We start from the raw sequence: 13998 nt of genomic DNA, 5'->3' as shown, positions 1-13998 counted from the left end.
AAAAACCAGCAGCAGCTGATGGATGGGACTATTTCCCCTCCAGCTGGCCCCCTCCTCTAGAATGTCCCCTCCTGAACACATACAAGTCCTCTGACGCCGGGCCCCACCCGTCCAGCCAAGAGCTATCAGCACTGATTCCCCACCCAGCTCTCCCACGTCAAGAGTGGAAGCAGCATCATCAGGTACGAGGGACACAGGAGGCCCTGTCCTGGAGGGGTGGGGAACAAGTGCCGCTGGCTAGGTGCAGGGGGCGACGCTGACGGCTCCACCCATCAGCCAGGCTGCCTGGCATGGACAGAGCACGACACGCCCAGCTGGGGCTCCGGGTTCTAACCCCAGCTCCCTGACTCACAGCGAGGAGCCAGGCTGTCTCGGCCTCAGCTTCACACTCAGCCAAGCAGGATGGCTGCCTCCCATCAGCGGGGCCATCAGGACAATCGGGACATGCAGAGAGGGGCTCAGGAACGCTGGCTCTTTGTTGCTCTCATTGTCCTCCCTGACCTGGGCCCCCAATCCTGCTCCGACCCATCCAGAGGGAACGAGGCGGTCCAAGTCCCCAGTGTGAAATAAGACGCACAAATAAAGAAACGACATCAAAAAATAAAGAAATAAAAAGCAAAGTCTACACTGGGAGGCTGTTCTGAGAGGGCAACAAGGAGCCCGGGGAGGAGCCTCGAAGGGTCTGGTGAGGTGAGTGACAGGCCCAGCCGTGCAAAGGCCCAACGGCAAGACCTTGCCTGGAGCCTTGGAGGAACTGTGAACGGTGAACATCCAGGAGGCCCAGCAGGGAGCCCCGTGTGGCTGAGCAGAGTGAGGAGGGGATGGGAGGAAGAAGGGGACGCAACAGGAGAGGCAACGAGGTCCGGGGTGGGGGCTGTTATGAGGGGAGCAGGCTTGTGGCTCACCTTCTATCCAAGAACATTCCCAGCTGCCATGGGAGGGGACCAGCGGGCAGAAGCAGAGCAGGAGGCTGCGGCTGGCGGGCAGGTGGGAACTGGGCTGGACGGGGCAGGGGGTCACAGGGGACAGGAGAAGAACCACTGGGACATTGTGGTGGCTGCCGGCAACCCCTCAACGGGTAACGGTGGGCTCATTCCTCCTCCTCGACCAGGTATGCGTCCCCGGAGGCCAGGCCCTGAGACAGAGGTGGCGGAATCCCCATTCCCCAACCACAGGCATGGGAGGCCCCGGCAGGCCAAGTGGGTCGTGAGTCAGACCACCCCGCACATGGGACAGTGACACAGGATGGCCATGCCCACCCTGTCTCCCAGTGCACAGATGGACAGGCGGTAGGCCTGGATGGAGATAGCTGGCGGCCACTTGCCTCCTGTACCCCTCAGTTTTCTCAATGACCCCAAAAATGACACCAGAATCTGAGACCAGAAGAGCTCCCTGGAACCTCAGGGGTGCTGCAGCCCTGGGACAAGGTGGGGGAGGGTAGCCCCCAGCCTTCCCTGGGCCCACCGTTCTCAGCCCAGCGTGCTCGGGTTCCAGCTTCTGCTGCCCGCACTCAGGCTGCTGTGTCCCTCCTCCTGGGTGCCCCATGCTCTGGTCACAATGGACTCCATTCAACCTCATGAAAGAGCCCTCTCTCGCCTTGGCCTTTGCCCTCGTCCTGGAACACACTCCCCTGCCCCTCCTCTCTGCCTGGCTTCTTGGGAGTCACCCTTGGGTCTGGACTGGAATGCTGCTGCCTCCAGGAAGCCTTCCTGACTGCCAGTGCCTCACAAATGTACAGTAAATGGCTCCTACTACTTACTGACAGCTGTCCCTGAAAGCCCTCCATCTGCTATGAGACACCTATCACTGGCACTGTCTCGTCACCTGCTGTGCTGCGCCTGAGCAGGGACCATGCTACCCTGCCTGCAGCTTGAGCAATACTGGCCTGAGGGCTTCAGGGCTGAATGAAAGGCACATGTGCCTCCGCACAGCACAGCTACACCGGCGGCTCTTGGCCGGTGCCAGGGCTACCTGCCTCTGGGGGCGTTTGGAGCCACGAAGACAGGGACTCTACTCTGCATGGCAGGTGGGCGGGCAGGCAGATTCCTTGGGGCGCCCACTGAGGGCCGAGGCCCTGGAGAGCAGCTCTGTGCCCAGCCAGTGAGTCCTTCCTTCTGCCCTCTATCTCCTGACAGCCTCTACCCCCACACGCCCTGACAGGAGGCTCAAGCCCCCTAGTCGGAGGCGCAGGCTGGGCAGGGGTGGAGCTGACTATCTCGCTGAGAGACAGGACAGTCTCCAGCTTTCATGAGGTCCTGGCTGGAGCCTCTGCTCAGGAGCAGAACCCAGAGGACTTGGGAGGAGGAAGGCGGGCTGCTGTGTGACCTTGGGCCATTCTCCGCACTGTTCTGGGCACCGGCCCCTCCCCACACAAGCACCCCCCCGATGGAGCTGATCATTTGTGGCCCGAGGTCCCCGCAGCCCGCTCTGCGGCTCTGTCACCCCCTCCCCCAGCCCGGCATTCCGCGCCGCGTGATTTATGGCTCCTGTCTGCCTGGTGCGGTCTCCATCCTGGAGCCGGCCGGCGGCTCTTCCGGGGAAAAAGACCAGAGAGCAGTGGGCCTCATGGCAGACGGTGGGTCACAGCCACAGGCTGGGGCGAGGGGAACCAGTGGAGCTGAGTCCTCCTGAGGTGGACCCCAGCAACGCCAGCACCAGAGAGGGCACCTGGGGAGGGACACAGCCCAGGGTCAGTGTGGGCATGCGGATGGCATCTCAGGTCCTCAAACCATGCGGACCACTGCTTCAGGGCCAATCTATGCTCTGAGAACCCAGGGGGCCCCTCCGAGAGCATGGGAGTCCAGGGAAGAGGGTTCACCGGAGGGAAGCACCCTTCAAGGCCCTGGGATGGGTGGGAGCAGCGGGCAGGAGAGGCAGGGCGGGGTTGGCCTCTTTGTTCTGAGCCGCCAGCAGAGTCATCCTGGTGTAGACAGGGGAGCAGGCTCTCCCGGAGATCAGGTGACCGGGGTCCCTGGGGGCTCAGGGCACAGCGAAGCATTGTAGGGCGGAGCGACTGGTCCCCGTGCAGGAAGGAAGCCGTTCCCCCACCCTGCACCAAGCTGGCCCTGCCGCTCCCAGGAAAGCCCAGCCTCCCTGCCACGCGGGTCCCTCTCAAGACCTGACCTTCAGAGACAGCCGGCTCTGCCCCAGAACCCAGCATGGAGAATGGCTTCCCTCACGAGGGAGCAAGGCACAGAAAGTCAGCCTGAAGGAACTCAGGCCAAGGCCTTGAGTCCCCCAGGACAGGTGCTGCTGGGCCAACCTGCTCTGTGGGAGGCTGTGCTAGATACCTCCCGCCAGGAGAAAGGTAGGGGCGGAGCCTCACTGGGAAGGCGGAGCCTCAGGCTGGAGGGCGGAGCCCCGGCTGCCCAGGAACCACTGGCAGTGCCTTTCTCCCTCCTCCACCTCCTCCATTGTCACCAGGAAGCTCAGCCCCTCCAGCCTAACCTCACAAAGTCCCAGGTCTGTAGGCGGGAGGGGAAAGGCAGCCAATACCCCCTCTCCCCACCCCATCAACCCCACCTCCCAAAGCAGGGGTGAGGGGGGCCAGCTGGCACCCAGTGGACTGAATAGTGCCAGAGAGGGGCCCCCAGGCCACAGCAGGGGCCAGGCAGTTCGCTGGGTCAGCAGGGTGGGAGGGGCGTGTACAGGGCTTCTGAACCTTGCAGCCTTGGTCCCGTTCCCTGCCACGTGCCCACGCCTGGTGCCCGTCATGCACCCACCCAGCAGGCACTCTGATGTTTACTGCATGAAGGAAAGAGTGGGGGCAGGGGAGGGGAGGCAGGAAGAAGAAGCAACGGAGAGGTCTCCAGGCACGGAGGGTCCCGGTTGTAAACCAGAGCTCCTCAGGGCGTAGGTTCTGCTCACTATCTGGGAGCCCCAGAGGCTGCACTCTCTCTGCCCTGGGGGCTGGGGCTGCTCAGGCCTCCCTGGCCCTGAGCTCAGGGCTATGGCTGAGGCAGACATTCCTGCAGCCTGGCAGTGGCCTGAGCCCGCTGACCAAGGCTATTCGTGCAGGCTGCAGGCAAGGAGCCACAGCCTGGGGAAAGGAGGGAAGGCTGATGCCCCTGTCCAGCACCCTTTCCATGGGGAATAAGCAGGGAAACCAGGCTCCCAAATGGCCCCGGCAATCACAGCCTGGTGTGGTCCCTGCCTGCGCCACAGTATCTGTGTGAGCAATGGACTCGGTGCGGGAGGCGGTGAGGCGTCTGAGGTTGGCTTATAAAAAGGGCTCCAGCTCCCAGCTTGGTGGGCAACACTCACTGGCCAGGGCGAGGCAGCCACAAGGCAGACAACACAGGGGGCTGCACGGTGAGGACCTGGGGACTGTGGCCAAAAGCCAGCGAGGAGCTGAGGCCTGCCAGACACCGCACAAGGATGTGGCTGCTACAGCCCCGGTCGAGCCTCCAGATGAGGTAGCTCCAGCCTGACTTGAGTCTTGTGAGAGCCCCGTGCCCCAACGTCCCACAGTGAACCTAACAGACAGCCACTGCTTCCGGCCACTCCACTGCGGGTAACGTGTAACACACCAAGGGGTGAACAATATCAAAGATGGTCCCTTTGCTTCCCGGGAAGAACACCCTTGCCACTGTGGCTCCCCGCCCTGGCTGCGCCACACAGGACCTCCCTGGAGGTCAGCCACGTCGCTGGGCTGGGCGGGCCTCGGCGAGACCTCTGGGCGCAGCCTACCCGGGGCGGCGGCCACTCACCTAACTCAGTGGGCTTCAGCAGCTCGTCCAGCATATTAAAGAAGGGCAGCTTCACCAGGCGGACTTCTGGCTTGAGGGTCTTGGTGGGCAACCGTCCCAGTCCATTTAAGTACTTCCCGTAGAGCACAGGGTAGTCAATATTGGGGCCCGCCAGCGGAGTCCTGGGCACGGCGCCGGCCCGGTCGTAGGTGGAGTGCATGGTCAGGGGGTCCAGGGGCCGGTGCGGCTGTGGCACAGACTCCGAGGTCTTCTTATAGCGGGTCTCGTACAGCTCCTTGATCTTCTTGAACAGCTCTGGGCTACAGTCAAACTGCACCAGCTGGAGGGCTCTGGTGACAAGCTCGTGCTTCAGTCCGCTCTTACTCCGGCCCACGAAACCCAGGAGCATCTGAAGGTCGGAGACTCGAAAACTCATCACCATGTTCTGAGGGAAAGCAAGCAGACAAACACTCTCAGAGGCCAGAGCTGCCGAGGCAGGGGGTGCCGTGGAGGCCAGGCCCCGACACGGGGGCCTGAGAAACACCCACTCGCCAGGAAGCACCAGCCTTGGCGGGGGCGGTGGTGTGCCCTGCCCCTACGGTGCCCCCCCCCAGCAGAGCCTCGCCCCTCCCTCCTCATCAAACTTTCCCCAGCACCGCCAACGCAGCAAAAGCACCTCTGACTAGGCCCCCCTTCTATTTTAGGTTCTCTTCCCCTGTCTTCGGCCTGAAAGTATCCCTGGGGCAGGAACTGGGAATCGTGCTTTAAACCCCCTCTGCCAGTGCCTAGCCAGCAAATGCCAAGTGCCTCTCTGACCCTCAGTCTCTTCATCGGGACGATAAGAACAGAAAGCACGGCTGGGCAGGCCTCGACCCCCGTCGGCCACAAACACACTTCCCTTGGGTCTCGCCGACGGCAGCCAGTTTACTTAGCACTAATCACCTGCCGGGAACCGAGCCGGTCATGTGATTACATATTTAACTCTGACCCTTCTAACACCTCTGCTGGCTGGTGCAAGCTCTGTCACAAACGAGGAACTGCCGCCTTAGGGGCAGCAGTGACAAGATTCAGGCCCAGGCCTGGCTCTGACACCAGGGGCGGCTCCTGCTCCCACACTACCCTCCGGACGTCAACTCAGGGACCTCCGAAAGTCAACTCAGGGACCTCCAAAACATCTGCTCATCATCCCGTGTGGGGTTTCTCCCCTTCAGCCCTGTGGACGCTGGGGCCGTCCCGGGCACTGTAGGGTGCTAAGCACCTCCCAATTCATAACAACCAAATACATGTCCAGATGTTGCCCAGACTCCCCCTGGGGGTCTAGTCTGAGGGGAGGGCAGCAGCCACGGGGCTGTTGCGGGACGTGGTCCTCATCTCCCGGCAGGAGCCCTGCAGTGAAATCAAAAGCAACAGCAGAGCCCAGCTGACCCTAGGTTTTGACTGGGGGTAGCCTGGCTCTGGCCCCCCTCCATGAGGGGTAGGACTCTGAAGGGGAAGGAGGGCTCCTCAACAAGCCGCAGAAGCCAGGTGTCCTCGAGGGCCGGCTGGCAGGGTGTCGGGGCCACACACCCTCGGCCCGGAAGCTGGCCTGGGATGAATGAGACGTGGGAAGGAGAAACTTCCGGAAGGAATGGGAAAAAGCTGGTGCCGAGGGTGCTGAGGAAAGTTGACGGGCACCCGAGGAAATCACTCCCTCAAACTACTCTTGAAAGACCCTGAGGGGCGAAGCTAGAGGCAGCCTCACTGGGCAGTCTGCACCGCAGCCTCCGTGCCAGGAGGCACAGGGGTTTCCGGCTCCCGGCTACCCAAGGGTGAGGCCAGGAGCCCAGCAGCACATTTTAGCAGCAAGGCTGCAGCAGCCCCGGCCTAGTGGCGGAATCCTCATCTGCCAGCTGACATTTCTTCCAGCTGTACCGGCCCAGGGTCCTGCTGGAGACGGAGAGGCTGTCCAGGCTGAAAACGACAGGGACGCATGTGCAGGTGGCCCAGTCTTGCCCAAAGAGCCTGAGGAGAACCCTCTTCCCTATCAGGGATGCGTGACCCCGAGACTGTAAAGAATCAGGGACACAAGTGTCTGCTCCCTGCCAGGCACCAGCAGGGCCTTCCCGTGTCGCCAATTTCACAATGACCACACCCATCATGGAGGTGAGGAAACCGAGGCTCACAGAGGGAAGCAGCTGGCCCACAGCCTCCCTAGCACAAGCACGGAGGTGGCATCGGCCCCTGGGCCCCCAAGAGTGCTCCCGTCCGAGGCCCAGGGGACCCTCGCTCACCAGCACACTGGCTACGGGGACCTGCGTGGTCTGCTGGGCCTGAGTCAGCGAGGCTTTGCAAACAAAAATGCCTCATCCCTCTCGGCCTGACTTCCTACCTCATGCAGAAAACAAAAGGGCTTGCGGACAAGATGTTTCTTCTGGAAGCTGCCCAGGCCTTAGCAAGGAGAGGCGATGTCATGTGGACACTTCGCACTGGCAGCCCGGCCGAAGGCAGGTGGGCTTGGGAACCCGCTGACGTCCTGGCACCCCAGGAGCCCCTGCCCTGCCCAGGCTGGACAGTGGAGCTGCAGCTCCTGCTTTCCGGAGCACACCCCTTAGGCAGCCATATGTTCACGATTCAGATTTCCCGGCAGCTGCCACCTCGGAGGAGCCTGCCCTGGACACTGGAGGGGGGCAGGAGGACACGAATTCAGGAAGAAGCACCCAATGCCCCGAGATCACTTCCTGCCCTGGCTTCATCCTGACCCACCTGCCCTCAAAGCTGTGTTTATAAACAGCGCCAGGCCCAGGCCCTTCCGAGTTTCAACTCCAGGCTTGCCGGGAAGCCTCGTGGGGAGACAGCAGCCCAGAGACAGCAGCTGCGCTGAACCTTTCCTCCAGCACGGGGCCCTCGGAGCACCGGGGAAGCTCAGGAAGGCGCCCCTCTCCAGGAGAACAGAGATGTGTGTTGTGCTAAACGCTGTGGACTATTTCACGACACCCCTGCCCCAAAACCCGCCTCCAGACCCCAAGCAGAGGGTCTCAGATTTCAAAGTTCATTAACAAGCCCTCACCATTCAACCCTCCGAGCAGTCTGTGATGCACCCCAAAAGCAGAATCTGCAGCCATGAGTATGACAGGCTGGGGAAAGCCCCTGTAAAAAAGGGGATGTTTCGATGACCCTTAAGGCATTTGGAGGGATAGAAACGGACTCAAGGAGAAAGGCGGCCCCCCAAGGTCCCACCCCCTTGAATGGAGGCTCGCAATTTAGAGAGTCTGAAAGAAGGGGCAAACTTGATTTAACTGGGGGGCGGGGGTGGGTACCAGCCACCAAAGGGTCAAGGAAAAGTTCGTCAGATCGTATTTCAAGGCCTGGATGGTACGAAAGAGTGCAGACCCTGCCCTCAGCCAGGGTGGGGGTGGGGTCCAGGGTCACAGCTCCAAGTTGCGAGGTCTCCATGGAACTTCAAGCCCAGAGCCTGCCGCCTTGGGGTTACAGAGTTCAGGCCTCCACATCTCCAGGGTGTCTCCACTCTGCAAAACTCTAGGGAGCGGCAGAAGTGCGTGCGGAGTGAAGGCTTGGAAGGGTAAGAGGATTGGATGCTATCATCACAGAACCTTGAGGGCTGTGTTTTCAGATCCCAGCGGGTGATGAGGGAAGAAAATACGTACAGGTCAGGACCCCGGCGGGGAAGACCTAAAGTGGGGTGAGGGAGGGAGAGATCCCCTAACCTCCCTGGAAGCAGTGGCCTTGACGACACTTCTGAAGATTTTAGACGATCCTCAGCTCTAGGTAGCCACCTACAAGAAGGTACATCCCCAGGAACGGGGATACTCTGAGCTCCATCTCAGGACGATTAAAAGGTGTTCCAAGCTAGAAGGAGACGGCACCTACCGGACATGGGACCTGGACAGGGCCCAGACCGTGACAGAGAAGCAGCCGAAGTTATTCTAAAGAGGCCGGCCTCGGACCCAGTGGGGACCCTCCAAAGATCAAAATAAAGAGTATAAGCAGAAAGACAAGGAACCTCAGAAACCAAAGCTGGGGTGCAGACAGGTGCTGGGGGCTGTGCAGGGAGAAAGGGAGTCTGATCTTCGCAGCAGACTCGCTCAAGAGTAGGAAACAGAAGCGGCTAACTCTGGAGACAGTATCTGAGGCTGCACAGGTGAGGCTTAGAACCACGAGAAGCAAAACCAGTAACCTTAGATTCTGCCCCGCGGGGAACGACACAGGTCCAGGATGTCAGACTTGTTTTTAAAAAGGGGCGAGCAAGGAAGGTTTCTAACCAAGACAAGCGTTTGGGACTCCATCCCATGGCGAGGGTAAAGAGCCCAGCGTTCCCCCAGCGTCCACTCCGGTGTCTGAGAAACCGTGTCGGGAAGGGGGCGGGGTCCTGGGACCAATGCAGCAGCTGAAGACCGGCTCCAGCCCCCAAGAGGACGTGCTGTGTCTTGGGGTGGTCTCAGGGCCCTGATTTCTCCACCTGGACGGCGGTAGGACGCTATCCGGGACTGAGGGGACCCTTCGGAGCAGAGGACTCGCGAACCCCAGCCTGGCCTGTTGGGCGGGGACAAGACCCAGACACCAGTCCTGGGAGCCCTCCGGGCCGGTAAGCGCAGACACTCCTCCCGACACAAACCGGACAAATACCAGGGACTACGGCTCGGAAGCAAGAGGGCAACGAGAAGCTCAACCCATCCCGCAGCCCGGGGGCACGCTGCCTGAACCGGGAGGCGCGGCCCTGGCCCGGCGCTTGGGGACCCGGACCCTAAAGGCTCCGGCTGGGTGGGGGAACCCTGCCTGAAGCTGGGGGAGCGACCCCTGGCGCGAAGACCCGGGTGAGGCAGGAGGGCCCCGCCCCCGGCCTCCCCGCCCCCCCGCCCTCACCCTGAGCCCTGGGGTCGGGGTCTGGGGGCCGGGACGGCGAGCCGCGGGCGGACCGCGCTGTGGGGCCCCGGACGGAAGGCGCAGACCTGGACCCGCGGCCCGGCCCCCGCCCTTTCGCCCACTTGCCCCGGCCGGCGCCGCCGCCGCTCACTCACTTTGGCCTCCACCAGCTCCGCCGCCATCTTGGCCACCAGCGTCCCCCGCGCCGGGAGCCCCCAGCCGTCGCGTCACGTGACCTCCCACCACTCGCGGGCGGGGCCGCCGCCCGGGCCAATTAGCACCCGCGCGCGCTCCTCCCGCCGCCGGCGGGCGCTGCTGCGTCCTGCGCAGGCGCGCGCGGCCGCCGCCCGGGCCTAGGGCCAATCAGGTCCGCCCTACACCAGCCCCTCCCTCCTTCCCTCGTCTTCTCTAGCTCGCGGCGACCACGCCCACCCCTGGCGGCGTCTGACTCCTTAAAGGGGTACGAGCTCTGCACAGGTGGGGACGGGTGTGGGTCGCCTCGAAGGAGGGAAGGAGGGAGGGAAGGAAGGAAGGAGGGAGGGGGGCAGTGGCAGCGACCACAATGCGGCCAGGTGACGCGGCTTCTTCCGCCAGGTGCGTATCCAGACTCCCGGCGGCGTCAGGGAGGAGACGGTTGCTCCGCCGCAACGACCGCCAGTGCGTGCAGTGCGACGCCTTGCAGCGCACCGCGGTGCACGCTCCACGGGCCCCGACGCCCCGCGCGCTGCACATCCGGGTCCTGGCGTGCAGATGGGGCGTGGGCTCGGCACCCTGCTGGCTGGCGCTAGGCGGAGAAAAGCGGGACCGCGGCTCCCAAATGCCGCGGAGCTCGTGCAGCTCTCACCTCTTTGCAGGCGCCCTCTCCCATCCTGCTTCCCACCCTTGGGAAACCCTGGAATCCGCACCAGCTGCAGATTCCAAAGCGCTCCTTGGCTCCCTAGTGCCCGTAGAATTTAAGTTCAGACTTCAGTAATCAACTATTTTAGTGCAGTTTATTTTTTATTTTAGTTTTTGTAGAGACGGGATCTCATTATGTTGTCCAGGCTGATCTCGAACGTCTGGGTTTAAATGATCCTCCTGCCTGGGCCTCACAAAGTGCTGGGATCACAGGCGGGAGTCACCACACCTGGCGAGTCCAATACTTTTAATATTAAAAAAAAAAAAAAAAATCAGGCTGGGCGCGGTGGCTCAAGCCTGTAATCCCAGCACTGTGGGAGGCCGAGGCGGGTGGATCACGAGGTCGAGAGATCGAGACCAACCTGGTCAACATGGTGAAACCCCGTCTCTACTAAAAATGCAAAAAATTAGCCGGGCATGGTGGCGCGTGCCTGTAATCCCTGATACTCAGGAGGCTGAGGCGGGAGAATTGCCTGAACCCAGGAGGCGGAGGTTGCGGTGAGCCGAGATCGCGCCATTGCACTCCAGCCTGGGTAACAAGAGCAAAACTCCGTCTCAAAAAAAAAAGGCAAAAAAGTTCATGATGGATGAAATAATAAATTTTTTTCTTTTTTTGCAGAGACAGTTGTCACCATGTAGCTCTTGTCGCCCAGGCTGGAGTGCAATGGTGTCTTCTCAGCTTACTGCAACCTCTACCTCCCAGGTTCAAGCAATTCTTCTGCCTCAGCCTCCCGAGTAGTTGGGAGTACAGGTGCCCACCACCACGCCTAGCTAATTTTTGTATTTTTAGTACGGACGGGGTTTCGCCATGTTGGCCAGGCTGGTCTTGAACCCCTGACCTCAGGTGATCCGCCTGCCTCGGCCTCCCGAAGTGTTGGGATTACAGGCATGAGCCACCGTGGCATGGCCTCCTTTTTTTTTTTTTTTTGAGACAGAGTGACAAGATCTGTTGCCAGGCTGGAGTGCAGTGGACTCTGCCTCCTGGGTTCAAGCAGTTTCCCTGCCTCAGCCTCCCGAGTAGTTGGGAGTACAGGCATGCACCACCATGCCCGACTAATTTTTGTAGTTTTAGTAGAGATGGGTTTTCACCATGTTGGCCAGGCTGGTCTCAAGCGCCTGTTCTCAGGTGATCCACCCACCTCGGCCTCCTGTAGTGCTGGGTTTAGAGGCGTGAGCCACTGCGCCCTGAAATGTTAAATTCAGTGGTGCATGCGTGTGGTCCCGGCTACTCAGGACATGGGAGGATCTCTTGAGCCTGGGAGTTCGAGGCTGCAGTGAGCTGTGATTATGCCACTCCAGCCTCGGCAACGAAATTAAAGGAGACTGTAGTCTTGGACTAAGCTCTTGCGCTGAGCACCCACAGACCAGAAGAAACGAAAGGCAGCTGCTCATACTCAGGTTCTAAGCAACTTATGGTCACTGATGAGTTAACACATTCCTTGCCGCTGCTGTTTGGAAATAGGGTCTCTGTCTCCCAGGCTACTGACAATGGCCCACTGCAACCTCGACTGGCCCGGCTCAGGTGATCCTCCTCTGTCAGCCTCCCGAGTAGCTGGGACTACAGGTGCACACCACCATGCCTGGCTGATTTTGGGAATTTCTTTTTTTTGAGACGGAGTTTCGCTCTTGTTGCCCAGGCTGGAGTGAAATGGCGGGATCTCGGCTCACCGCACCTCGCCTCCCAAGTTCAAGCGATTCTCCTGCCTGAGTCTCCCAAGTAGGTGGGATTATAGGCATGCACCACTTCGCCCGGCTAATTTTGTAGTTTTAGTAGAGACAGGGTTTCTCCATGTTGGCCAAGCTAGTCTTGAACTCGTGACCTCGTGATCCGCCTGCCTTGGCCTCCCAATGCGCTGGGATTACAGCCACTCCACCCGGCCTAATTTTTGTGTTTTTTGCAGAGACGGGGCTTTGCCAAGTTGCCCAGGCTGCTCTTGAAGTCCTGAGCTCAAGCGATCCTCCCTAAGTGCTGGGATTATAGACATCAGCCACTGCGTCCAACCTATTCTTTGCTTTTACTCTCTTCAGCCTTTCTCTGTCTATAGAGCCACCCTCCTCTGCCCAACTGATTGGAACAATTACCCTATTTTATGGAATGAAGTATAGCAAATTGCAGTGAAGCCAATTAAGGTCCTTAAATTTATTGAAATTGTTCATTGACAACAGAATAGAGCTCTGCCATGGCACATGTGAGTCTCATCTCACCCTAATTCTGGCCCTGTCGATTCTGCTGGGGATAGGGTTTGGTTTTTGTTTTGAGACAGAGTCTTGGCCGGGTGGGGTGGCTCAAGCCTGTAATCCCAGCACTCTGGGAGGCCGAGGTGGGCGGATCACAAGGTCAAGAGATCGAGACCATCCTGGTCAACATGGTGAAACCCCGTCTCTACTAAAAATACAAAAAATTAGCTGGACGCGTGCCTGTAATCCCAGCTACTCGGGAGGCTGAGGCGGGAGAATTGCTTGAATCTGGGAGGCAGAGGTTGCAGTGAGCCGAGACTGGCGCCTGGCGACAGAGTATGACTCTGTCTCAAAAAAAAAAAAAAAAAAAAAAAGAGACAGAGTCTCGCTCTGTCACCAGGCTGGAGTGCAGTGGTGTGATCTTGGTGACTGCAACCTCTGCCTCCCAGGTTCAAGCAATTCTCCTGCCTCAGCCTCCTGAGTACCTGGGATTAAAGACGCACACCACCACACCCGGCTAATTTTTGGTATTTTTAGGAGAGATGGAATTTCACCATATTGGACAGGCTGGTCTCAAATTCCTGACCTTAAATGATCCGTTTGCCTCGGCCTCTCAAAGTGCTGGGAATACAAGTGTGAGCCAAAGTGCCTGGCCCGGTTTTTTAAATCATAAGTTGTGTGTGTTTCGGTGAAGTTTAAGATTCACAAGAAGTTGCAAAAGTAGTAGACGGTTCTGTGCACCTTTCTCCCAGCTTCCCCCAGTGATAACATTTTACACAACTGGCCAGACGCGGTGGCTCAGGCCTGTAATCCCAGCACTTTGGGTGGATCACCTGAGGTCAGGAGTTCAAGACCAGTCTGGCCAATATGGTGAAACCCCATCTCTAGTAAAAATACAAAATTTAGCAGGGCGTGTTGGTGCCTGTAATCCCAGCTATTTGGGAGGTCAGGGCAGGAGAATTGTTTGAACCTGGAGGGTGGAGGTTGCGGTGACCTGAGATCGTGCCATTGTACTCCAGCCTGAGCAACAGAGCAAGATTCCATCTCAAAAAAAAAAAAATTGCTGAGCCTGCCTGTAGAAACTGCCAGACCAAGGCGTTTCCATGTTAGCTGCTTCCCCATTGACCCCAGTTCTCTGATGATGAAAGCCAGGATCAGATGGGAACCGCCTGCTCAGGCCCTGGCCAAGCCACTTTTTTCTTCTTTTTTTATTAGAGTCCCACTCTGTCACCCAGGCTGGAGTGCAGAGGCATGATCTCTGCTCACTGTAATCTCCTGCCTCAGTCTCCTGAGTAGCTGGGATCACAGGTGCGTGCCAACACACCCAGCTAATTTTTGTATTTTTAATAGAGACAGGGTCTTGCCATGTTGGCCA

At 59.5% G+C, this 13998-nt stretch overlaps 1 protein-coding gene across 3 annotated transcripts in view; it reads right to left on the bottom strand.

The window, feature by feature from the left end:
- Positions 1–9755, bottom strand: part of PIAS4 (protein inhibitor of activated STAT 4) — a 31010-nt gene extending 21255 nt beyond the window's left edge. For 2 of the 3 annotated variants that reach the window (XM_002761586.5, XM_035284066.3), the window contains exons 1-2: positions 9704–9755; positions 4710–5133 (exon numbers count right to left, since the gene is read on the bottom strand). In XM_002761586.5, coding sequence (XP_002761632.1) covers positions 4710–5133; positions 9704–9730 — 451 coding nt within the window. In that variant the 5' untranslated portion in view covers positions 9731–9755. Of the gene's footprint in view, positions 1–4709; positions 5134–7056; positions 7347–9703 lie in introns of those variants that run through there. The other variant, XM_078361546.1, reaches the window with a different exon arrangement.
- Between the last annotated feature and the right edge of the window lie 4243 nt (positions 9756–13998).

The sequence above is a fragment of the Callithrix jacchus genome, chromosome 22, assembly GCF_049354715.1.
Source record: "Callithrix jacchus isolate 240 chromosome 22, calJac240_pri, whole genome shotgun sequence".
Classification (NCBI taxonomy): Eukaryota; Metazoa; Chordata; class Mammalia; order Primates; family Cebidae; genus Callithrix; species Callithrix jacchus.
The sequence above is the reverse complement of the archived record's forward strand: the minus strand, read 5'-3'. Positions and strand labels throughout refer to the sequence as shown.